We start from the raw sequence: 12,075 nt of genomic DNA, 5'->3' as shown, positions 1-12,075 counted from the left end.
TCAAGCCAGTGAAAAACGTGAAATTTCTTTTTTTTAACAAATATAAATAAGTTAAGAAAAAAAATTAAAAAAAAAAACATATTATCTACAAGAAGTTAATACGCATCCATAAGTAAAGTCAAGATAAGTATGTAGGTGACATTTAATAATGAAGTAAGCTGAATATATATATTTTTTTTTATTTTCAAATTTTCACGCAACATGCAGAAATAACTTTAATTCAAATTTACATTACTTCAAATGTACAACCAATACGACTTTATGTGTAGTCCTATACTTCTCAATACCGGTGGGACGACCCCCTGCCAGATGGACCTACGACCTAAAGAGGTTGGCGGGAAGCGGATGGGTCCGAAGAGCTGAGGATCGAGAGTGGTGACGAGAATTGGGGAAGGCCTATGTCTAGCAGTGGACAAAAGATGGCTGTCGATGTCATCATCATCATCATCATTGATGATACTTCCCAATGTGGCGAACCACGATGACGCCCAAACTAGTACCCACCTATACAATTTATTTAATTCATAAAATATATATATATAGTTATACTGAAATGAGGAGCTATATCCGCATTAAAATGGTTAATGTATGTAAATACGCCATACATAGATAAAAAGAGATATTACAACCTGTTTTACAATATACTTACTAATTTTATATTTGGTAATTATTTAAATATGTTGTGCACTTTAAAGTATATAATAAGGTGAACAATTTCATTGAGATGTTCTGTGAAGTCACTCAGCAGAAGTGAAGAGACAATATGAAGAAACAAATATTATGTGAGTTTAACTTTTTTTATTCTCATTTTTTAATATTTATAATTTCTGTACAACTGTTAATATTAATTATATTGTTGCTGTTAATGTTATTCCTGAACTACCTACCCACGTAGGTAAAAAATACTATATCAATAAATCTATTTATAATATTTTAATAAGCAATTATTATTTTAGGCACCCTCGCCATCCTGGCAACATTGACAGTCCCGTCGACATCAGATAAAGTGATAAGCAGCGTCGTAATTGTAAAGAAAACCGTTTATGTACCAACATCGATATGCCTTTGCGAGTACAAGTTCAATCCGGTATGCGGGTCCGACGGGGTCACTTACACTAACAATTGTGTACTCGAATGTACTAGTAAAGAACGCGAAGCAAGTGGGTTAGGGTTAACACCGGTCAGTGAGGTGGATACTGGAGAATGTAGCGAATGTATCTGTCAAGATATTGATATGCCAGTGTGCACTCTAGATGGTATTACATATCCAAATGAATGTGAATTATCCTGTGAGAACACCAGACGAATTCGGGAAAATAAACCTATAATCTACCTTGCATATAGAACTGCTTGTATCGGCCCTCCTTGTACACTATGCACGGATATTGCAGCTCCTGTCTGCGGTACCGATAACGTCTTATACAGGAGTCAATGCGTCCTTGATTGTGCCAGTGCTAACGCTAGAAACGGGGGATATCCTCAAGAGATATCACTGAAAAATGTCGGAGCATGTTTAGATGGGTGCCTATGCCCCACCAAACAAGAACCAGTGTGTGGAAGTGATGGACGAGTGTACGACAACTTGTGCTATTTGGCATGTGAACATAGAAAAAATGTGTACTCCAAATACCCTGAGGTTACCGTCGCTAATAGAAATATATGTGACAACTGTCACTGTCCATCTGTTATAGAGCCAGTGTGTGGTAGCGATGGGAAGACAGAACCCAGGACATTTGGAAACGCTTGCCAAATGGATTGCATCGCTAAACGCGATAACAATCCGTACTTGAAGGTCATCAAGGAAGGACCATGTCCTAAATGTTTCTGCACAGACGTATATTCACCTGTATGTGGAACAGATCATAAGACCTATGGAAATGAATGCGAGCTTCGTTGTGCTAGTAACAACGTTCGAAGTGGCGATAATCCCATTAGTATATTCCACGGTGGTGCTTGTCAAGAGTTCCACTGTGAATGCAGTCAATGCTCTGGCGAGTATATACCACTTTGTGGTATTGATGGTAGAACTTACTGGAACTTTTGCTGGTTAAATTGTAATAACGAATGTAGGGAGAGGGTCGCAGCGTCGCCCATTACTATCGTAAGTCAAGGATCTTGTGCGAAATTTGATTAACTTTTCAAAAATTAAATATCCATATTTTATGCATCTGTATTGGATAATTCTAATAAAGTAATAAAAAAACCATTTCTTTATTTTATTTCTTGAATAATTAAAATATGTACATCCCATTATTATTTTTTCGATTGTATCATAGGCAATCATAGAACACTATAAACAATATAAACTAAGTAAAATATTGTTACGACAGTTGGATATGTAAAGCTAAATTATACCTATTCTATAGTCTTTCATGAGAATATATGTACATATTAAATTAATTTAACACATTTACATATCTATTATAGAGTAAAATATATTACTTGTAGGAAATGAAGACATGAACTTAACAAATATATTTCAGTTCAACTATAACGTTGCTATGTATATAGCAGTGGAACATGCTATGCAGATTTTTTTTATTTAAATTTGCGTAAAAACTTATGGCCTACTTTAAGTTCGAGTTCCCGACGCGAGCTGTTGCGAAAAGTGCTAAGCTTCATTTTATTTCTTTGAATCCTTCCCAAGTTGTAATCACAGACGGAGAAAATGTACACTTCCTTTAGAGAAAATGCGAATTCGTCCTACGCTCCCGGCGTTACTCCGCGTTTTAAAACTTAGGGGAACCTGTGAATCTAATTAACGAATTTCCAGGACTTCAGGTAGAACTGTATACGACTTTTCCCCCGATTTGTAATTAAATTTATTTTATTGGACCGAGTTCTGGCCCGTGAATGGCTCGAGCGTCTCCGCATACTTCTAACTTAGAATTATTTACTTCAAACCTGTTGTTAGAAATAAGATCAGTTCATTATATTATATTCTGTTCAAATAAGTTTTCTCGTTAATGCTATTGTGACTTTGCACGTTTATTGTTGTTTTAATATAACTTTATTGATTTAGATTGTCGTTTCAAATGATTTCCGCTAAGCTTTGTTGTTTAATTTTGGTACTTCAAAAGTTATCAACTTTCTCAATTCAACTCAAAAGCTATAAGAAAATATTTCATAGGCCTTCGTGGTGTATCGGCACATCATCAAATTGTGGGTCCCCGGTATGTTCCCACTCGGTGGTACTATATTTATTTCCTCGTCTTAAAGGGAAGATAGTACGGCGTTGTGTTCCGCCATACAACACACATTGTCTCTAAATGTGGTCGTAAAGTGCGGAATAAAGTATGTTAACACAAACTCCTGCCTCCTGTAATATTTAATTTGTATGTTAAAAAGTGAAATTGCATGTGTTTTTTTACAAGGCACTGTTTGAATTAAATTCAATAAAGCAATAATCTTTTTAACCGACTTTTAAAAAAATAAAGGAGATTCTCAATTCGTCGGAATTTTTTTTTTTCATACAATACAGTTATTTTTGCCGACCCGACAAAAGCAGCGTAAAAAACTGAAATTTGGCAAGTGTTATAAGTTCTTTGGGTAGGGTTTCGATTGTTTTTCCTTTTTTAGCTTCACTAGTGTTAATACACTCCGTTAAGACACTTCTGTTCCCCACTCGCCGCCAAATTCTGGAGGCATTGGGTATTGCTGTTGAGTAGCGGAACTCAACGTCGCGCTTTCCCTCCTTTTCCAAAGCGAAGAAATGAAAATATTAAATATTTAATTTCCTTGAATTCCCACTCGAACTCACAACCTCTCGCATTTACAGCCGTACACTTGTGCCCCTACGCCACACCTGACCTAACAACTATCTGGTTAGAAAGTAATATCTAATAGACGATTTATTTGGACGAGAAAAAACTAGATTTTACCTTTTATAGTCGACGTGAATGAAACTGCGGACTACAGGCTTCAATTAAAGGTAAACTTAGAATATGGTAATTTAATGTATGGTATTTAACCTATTGTATACACACAGTATAACGTTTATAAGCAATATATGTACCAAACGATGTCAGAAGTCAGAACTCAGAAGCTCTCAGTTCCCACAAAGGCTGACTGCTGTCGCTCAAGAGCTGACCTCACGTTTGAGACGCAGTTAAATCATATAAGGTGGAATGTTCTACCATTTTGATAAACGTGTGTTTGTTTTAGAGAACATACTAGGTACATACAGAGTGAATAATTATGAAAATAAATTATGGAAATATATTCCTTAGTTTCACATTTTATTTTATAACAAAAAATACACGAAAAATAGAGGAAAAGAAATCACAAAATAAATTTAAATCACGTTAATTCATGAAGTATAAGAAATCCATTTCATGCCATTATTTTACAATCTCAAAAGGTAATGAGAAATAACTAACTGATAATTATTTAGATAAAATAAAAATCTTTTGATTGTAGAATCAAAAGATTTCGCCTTTTCTAATTTCACTGTAAATTATGATATTATCGAAATATGGAGTTAAAGAAGCTTTGAAAATAAAATCAATCCTCGCCAATTAAATATTTTAAATAACAAATACAGGTACATTATGCACATATTATTTTTAAAATACATAAAAGTTTTAATATAGTGGGACTCAAACCAGCGCCTATTGGATTCTGTCCAAGCACTCCAAACATTCATTTATAAAATCAGCTTGTTTTCAATTGGTACAGGTTCGAATCCCGTTACTTTAAAATTTTATACATTTTCCATAAATATTTCTCTTTCTTCAGTATGGACACTTTGAAGGAGACTAAAGCGATTTATATATTGGCAAGAATATCTATAATCGTTTTTATTGTTCGTGGTGAATCACAAAATACAATAGTAAGTCGCACTATAGAAGTGGACTATTCAAAGTTGGCTGATGAAGCGGAGATACATAAGTATAACATACTGAACTTCCTCAATGAAACCAGAGTTCAAAAGATGTATAAGACACTTTTTGAAAAGTTATTACAGAAGCTAATAGGTAATGAAAAATAATTAAATTATATTATGTGCATTTTTTTTCAGCTTTACGTATACCCTAAAAACCTAGTGTTAGGACACTTCCGTTCCGCACTTTCTGATGATTCGTTACCAGAGCGAGGGTATAAAAATATTAAATATTTCATTTCATCAGGTGGGAATCGAACCCGCAGCCCGTGGAATTTACAGTCGCACGCTTGTACCCCTGCGCCACGACTGACCTCATCTTCCCTACGTCACAATTAGCAATAATATATTTAAAAGTCTCTTGATTTAAATTATTATACAATAATAAAAATAAAACGAATATTTATATTTTTTTCAGCGTATTCTACTAAAGCCAATACACGAAGAGGTAATGGTGATTTTTTTTCATTAAGTACTTTAGTTCAGTTAAGGTGCGTATAGAACAATATATATATGTATGTTTATATATGTAAATGTCTACTTCAGTCGAATATATTATTTTATTGTCTATAGGAAAATGTAAAAGCAGAGTAATTTTCAGATTCTACCCGTCGTATAGTCTCCGGAGTGAACACATCTATCGCGGCAGTGCCGTGGCAAGTGTCGTTGAGGGAGAAGACATATCCAATATGCGGGGGCTCGGTTATAACTTCTATATGGCTGCTGTCGGCCGCTCACTGTTTGTTACGGTTTGTTTATTTTTGCTTTTTTTTCAGCATTGTATCCCGGATATAGCAAGGTAAAAAGGGAACCTGGGAACCTTTTGTTATTTTTGTTTCTCTGGTAAGAACGGAGTGTCTTAACACTAGACACACCAACTGTGTGTGGTTAAACCAAAAAAAAAATCATATACATTTATCAGTTCTCCACATATATTTTTCACTATCGCCTCCAGTGTATTTCAATCCACAATTTCAATACACCGTCGAGGGACGGATTGTATTTTTTACCGTTGCAAAATAGCAATCGCCTTGGGGCAGGAACGTGGCGTACCAGTACATCCCCCCGTCCGTAGGTGGCACCAGTCTTTATGAGGCCTCTAAAGAAATTTATTATCGCATACTTGAAAAACGATATTTTCCGAATGGTAAGGGAGACCGGGTAAAAAAGGAACATTTTATATGTTTACCTTGGTTTTTGATAAATAAAAATTGATTTTTCTTAATATTTCTTGATAATTCATTGAAATTGTATAAATTAAAGACTTCGCTAAACATCATTTCTAATAAAAAATACTATCTATTTAAATCCATTTTGAGACTGTTATGGCGCAGTGGGTCAAGCATGGCGTGTGACAGTAAGCGTGACGATTGTGTGTTCAATGAACACTTGGCGGAATGAATTACTTAATATTTTCATTTCCTCGCTCTGATAACAAAGCAAAGCGCAGAGTTGAGTTCCGCCACTGAACACACAATGCCTCGAAACTCGCCAGAAAATAGGGAAAAGAGTGTCTTAACACTAGGTGCCCTTTTCTTACCTTGCTATCCTACAGCCGGATACAGCATGAAACTAATAATAATAAAATACAAATTTTCATTTGAATTGCACGTTTTCAAATAAGTATTAATTGAATATTTATAAAATAATTATAAAATAATTATATAAAAGACAATTATATATGTAATGTACTATAATAATATATGTTAAAAAAATAAAAAATAAAAAAAAAAAGATTGTCGGTAGGGGTCTTTTTTTTTTTTTTTGACGCTGGGAAATGCTTTTACGCAGACCATCCGTCCGCAGGACAAATATGTTCTGCGGGCGGATGGTACTGTGGGACTCATCGTGGCAATACGATACTACCCACTAAAACCCAGCGGAAACCTCTCCACCTAATTTGAGACGCCGCAGGATCACTCGCGTATGCTACTACGACGCCTTGGTGGTAGGCCCGCCTATTGCGCGCCACCATCGCCTTTGGGGTGCCTAAGGGTTCCTTCCAAAGCACCCGCAACCTCGATGCCTGATGTACTTCCTCCTAGGATGTCTAGGGTAGTTGGAGCTGCAGGTACTGTCTCCTCCTGCCACCTGTCCTCTGACGTCGGAGCGGGTCTGCGTTCGCTCTTGACTCACGAAGCCGCTCCGCGGCCTCCTTCAATGCCATGACAGATTCACAGAAGGAGACCATGGCAGACCAGTTCCTCTCACTATCCAGTATGGCCCCCACCACACTGGGTAGTGAGAGGTCGCCACCTATAACAGCCACCAAAGCGTGGCGCTGTGGATCCCATGCGGGACACTCGACCAAAGTATGGTGCGCTGAGTCCACGGGTGCATTACACTCATGGCACGTCGGCGACATCTCCCCACGTGCAATCTGGTGCAGATATTTGCCAAAGCAACCGTGCCCTGTCAGTATCTGCACCAATCTAAATGTAAGGACCCCAAAGTTTCTTGAAAACCAGCGCTCCAGATGTGGGCGAATCGCCTCTACCGTAAAAAGACCCGCCGCCGGGCACCCCAGGTCCAACTTCCATCGTCGGATCAGGGCTTCGTCTGCCCTTCTCCTGATCCGCACGATTTCCTCCATTGATGATCGTTCACCTCGCGACCGCTCACTTGTACGGAAAGCATGAACTTTAGCGAGTACTTCCGCGTGTAACTCCCAAGGCGGATCACTCGCCAAGAGAGTAGCCGCCGTCCATGACACTGTACGGTAGCCCCGAATAGCTCTCACCGCTATGACCCGTTGCGCTTTTCGCAGTTGGGTCCTGTTACGAACGGTGAGAGAATCCACCCACACGGGAGCCCCGTACAGCGCCATAGATCTCAATACGCCAACATATAGCCGTCGACATGTGTAATCCGGACCTCCAATATTCGGTAGTAATCTACCGAGGGCCCCTGCGGTATTCACAAGCTTTGGTACAAGTTGAGCGAAGTGCGACGAAAACGACCATCGACTGTCCAGGGTCAGACCCAGATATCTCATCTGAGCCCGTAATTCCACCTCTTGTCCCTGAATGGAAAGAGTGGCCCCACGGGGTGGTCCCTTGCGTGGGCCATGAAACAGTAGGGCCTCCGTTTTTGAACTGGAGACCCCGAGACCCAGCGATTCAATACGGTCAATAATACTAGCGATACCGGATTCAGCCAGACGTGCCGCCTCATTATAATTTACACTTCGGGATGGGATAAGAGTGTCATCGAGAGCGTAGCAGATGACGCTCATCCCGTGGGGTAGGTGACAACGTAGGAGCCAATCGTATCCAAGATTCCACAGAACCGACCCCTGTGGAACCCCACAAGAGACTCTTCGACGACCGATTTGCCCATCCCCTCCAGTCCATAAAACCACTCTATCCTGAAGGTAGTCATTCAATAGCCGCCGGAGATAGAAAGGCACACCATGGTATCGGAGTGCCTCTCGTAGCGTCTCAAACGGCAGGCTATTAAAGGCATTCACCACGTCTATTGATCCGGCTAGGAGAACCTCTCCTTGTGAAGTCGCGGCCAACGCCCGAGTCTTCAGAGCATTAAGAGCGTCGATGGTGGAACGACCGGCTCTGAACCCGAACTGGGCCTCTGACAGACCCGGTCCTACCTCCTCTAGGTGCTGAATGAGACGAACGGCGATGATCTTCTCCAAGATCTTGCCCGTCTCATTCAGCAGTACTATAGGTCGGTATGCAGAAGGTGAGTCCAGGGGACGACCCTCCTTACGCAACAAACATAACCTTCCTTCTTTCCAGATCTTCGGGAACTGCCCAGTAGAAAGGCACTGGTCAAACAATACCCGAAGATTATTGCCTAGGAACTCCAGAGCGATGCTCAGGACTTTCCCTGGAATGCCATCCGGTCCTGGAGCCGTCTTTTTAGTTTTTAGCCTACGAAGAGCCATTTTCATTTTCTCTTCGGTAATTAAAGGCACCACAAGTTCTCCTTCGTGCGCTGAGAGAGGGGCGATCCTAGGAGGGATGAAATTACGTAGCTCTGGGAACAACTCTGCAACAATGTGTAAGAAGAAGGCTGTAGTTAGGGTCTCCGTTACCGGGGCACTCTGGACTCGCAATTTTTTTCGTGCAGCGAGATATGGGCGCCCCCACGGATCCTTGTTTAGACTCGCTAGCAACCCTTCCCGCGCTTGGCATTTGGCTAGACGAATGGCGAGCTGTAAAGACTTTTTCTTTTCCTTGTAAACTCTTTAACTGGTCCTGGAGAGTAGTGTCTACACCATTTCTCCTCCTGCATCTTACGTATGCCCGTCTGGCCCGGTTACATGACGTCCGCAGGTCCGCAATTTCGGACGTCCACCAGTATACTCGGCGTCGGACTACTCTTCGTCGGACTGGCATGGCCGCATTGCATACCGCCGTCATGGCTTCACACATCTGATCTGCTGTTTCGTTAACGCTGGAGCCAGAGCTTTCTATGGTCCCCTGAGAGCACCACTTCGCAACAATGGATGCTTCTTTTACGAATTCCACGTTGAGCTGGCTAAGAGCCCATCTTGGAAATCTCCGAAATGGTAGGGGTCTCATCCAACCCCTCTAGTATAAGCTCTAGATATAAGTACAGTTTAAATTGTCCCAAAATTAAGTACGCCACATTAAAAGAACTTTCTTAAAATAAAAAAAGGCACGGGCAACTATGCGCCCGTGGATGTAGTTTTTAAAATTTAAAAAAAAAAAAAAAAAAGTATTAATTGATTGTAGGATTGAAATCATATTGTCATATTACTTTTAACCCTACCGTTACTTTTGTACCCGGTCTCCCTTACTCCGGCCAATAGGCGTCTTCACAATATATGGCGTATCTGTTTCCCTTTCCTTGCATTGTATTTTAAATTGACATAGTGCTTTCTTTAAATTGGAATAGAAGAAAGATGTTTTCTTATTCAACTTTTTGGTACTTTTATTTTGTAAATATTTGAATTTACTTTTGTTTATAAGACAAAATTAAAAAAAATTGTACTACGCAACGGCCAATTTTCAAAACATTGTGTGTTGAGTCGTGGTACTGAACGCCGCTCTCTCTATCAACGCGGGGAAATGAAAATAAAATGAGAATCGAAGAGATCGATCCTACAACCATCGAGTTCACGACGGCATTAAATGTTTTAATAAAAAAATGTATCTATAATCTATATAAATAAAATTGTAAAAGTGTTTGTCTGTCTATCTGCCTTTCTGTTTGTCCGGTCTAATCGCCAGCACCGCTAAACTGATTTTATGGGGCTTTGACTGGAAGATAGATCTTGCAAAGCAACATTTAGTCTACTCTTTGTCCGAGAATATTCGTGGGATAAAGATTTACTTAGGAAATACCGTATTTACCGCAAATGTTTTAATGTTCTGAAAGTGTAGACAAAATAAATAACATCTGACCTATTTTTTATAGAAGAACTGGCTAAATTCAAAGGAACGAGTTATTAATAAGATAAATTCATCATACTGTAACTAATAAAGAGAAATTAAGAATTAATTAGTATAAAATTATACAAGTTTAACCGACTTTAAAATTGCGCAAAATATATAAAAAACACAACCTTGGATATAAATGGAGTTCTTTTGTTAACGTTAATTATTTGTTTATTATTGAATTTCATTTTATAATTCTGTAGGGTCATGGCTGATTAGTCCAACATTAAATTTCGGGGTTTTACTAATTTTTAGATTTACTATGGTTGAGGTTATTATGGCGCGGTTAGAATGTGATGATCGTGGGTTCGATACCAATAAGGACAAATATTTGTCTTATATGTAGTCAAATATTTGTATAAGTATTTGTTTGATACATATTAACTACATGTAAATTTAATCTTTTTTTCTTCACAGAATAGTAAGATTTACGATACATACATTTTTAGGTCCAAAGCCAGCGAACTAAGCGTACGTCTGGGTTCGTCATGGAAAACACACGGAGGTGAAATGTACGACGTGAAGGAAACATACGTACATCCCAAATACGCTAGGAACACCAAAGTCAATGATGTAGGACTCATACAATTGTATTCACCTTTGAGGTTCTCACCGAGGGTGCTACCGATTGGCATAGTGGCGAAGGAGACTCGTCTGCCTGCGAATCAGGCTGCGATAGTGTCTGGATGGGGTAAATTGAGGGTAAGTTCGAGGAAATAGGATATTTGCTGAACCTAGGTCTTATATAGATCGCTGAAGTCACCGTTATGTCACGTCACCGACATAGTATTTGGTCGCTTGGTTTAAAATTTAAAAATATCGATATACCACACACTGGGTGCAAATATCTAAGGTATTTAATACCTGAAGTATGTAATACCTGAAGTATTTGCACTGAAATATCTCTTGTATCAAAGCAAATCGCAGCGTTGAGTTCAATGCAATGCCTCTAAAATTCGGGGATTTATGGGGAACGGAGTGTCTTGACACTAGGTTCCCTCTGGCTACCCTGCTGTGTGCGATATACATCGTGACACTAAAAAATCTAAAGAACCAAAATCTGTCTTATACAGGAAAGCGGTCCCAGCGCAACATTTCTACAGTCTTCCACCATAAAGACGATCGCTATGAAACTATGTCGGCATTCAGGCCTGGACAGGAACCCCATAGATCCATCATCAATGTTCTGTGCGGGATCTTTCAGCCAACCGTCCCCTGATGCATGTCAGGTACCTACTCGATGCTAAATGTAGATTTTAATTTTTTTGATATAAGTATAATTATTCACTTTTGTATTACCTAAACCAGAGGCCTGAACATGGGGCCAGTCATGGCGCAGAGGCACGAGCATGTGTCTTTAAATGCGACAGACTGTGAGTTCGATCTCCACTCTGGAAAATGATTATATTTCGCTTATTTTCATTTTCCTGGTCTGGCGAAATTCAACATACAATGTCTCGTAGAAAATGGGAATTGAAGTGTCTTAACACTACTTTTCCTCTGCCTACCCTGCTGTAAGCAGGTACAGCGTGAAGCTATAAAGCAATGCTTCGTTGTCTCTAACGATGTGTTTTCTAACAGGGTGACAGCGGCGGCCCTATAGTAAGTGAAGGGCTCCTCATAGGCGTAGTGTCGTGGGGACTAGGCTGTGCTAGGGGCAATTTTCCAGGTGTTTACACGCGACTCTCCAACCCCGTCATATGGGACTGGGTACATGAACATATTACTAAGAAAATCAATACTAGTTTTACTATTTAAAAATTGAATGAT

At 39.4% G+C, this 12,075-nt stretch overlaps 2 protein-coding genes across 2 annotated transcripts; both read left to right on the top strand.

Annotated features, from left to right (window-relative positions):
- The first annotated feature begins 763 nt into the window (after nt 1-763).
- LOC146530267 (serine protease inhibitor dipetalogastin-like) lies at nt 764-2,134 on the top strand. The gene is made up of 2 exons (XM_085200718.1): nt 764-782; nt 957-2,134. Exons 1-2 carry the CDS (start codon nt 764-766, stop codon nt 2,132-2,134), a joined length of 1,197 nt encoding a protein of 398 aa, XP_085056844.1.
- A 2,604-nt stretch (nt 2,135-4,738) lies between these two features.
- On the top strand, nt 4,739-12,063 carry LOC146530266 (trypsin delta-like). The gene is made up of 6 exons (XM_085200560.1): nt 4,739-4,976; nt 5,301-5,330; nt 5,484-5,631; nt 10,755-11,007; nt 11,379-11,534; nt 11,887-12,063. The coding sequence occupies exons 1-6, from the start codon at nt 4,739-4,741 to the stop codon at nt 12,061-12,063; spliced, it is 1,002 nt and encodes a 333-aa protein (XP_085056686.1).
- The last annotated feature ends 12 nt before the right edge of the window (nt 12,064-12,075 follow it).

Source organism: Heliconius melpomene, chromosome 17 (assembly GCF_056956725.1).
Source record: "Heliconius melpomene rosina isolate 202511_hmr_F chromosome 17, ASM5695672v1, whole genome shotgun sequence".
In the NCBI taxonomy this organism is placed as follows: Eukaryota; Metazoa; Arthropoda; class Insecta; order Lepidoptera; family Nymphalidae; genus Heliconius; species Heliconius melpomene.
The sequence above is the reverse complement of the archived record's forward strand: the minus strand, read 5'-3'. Positions and strand labels throughout refer to the sequence as shown.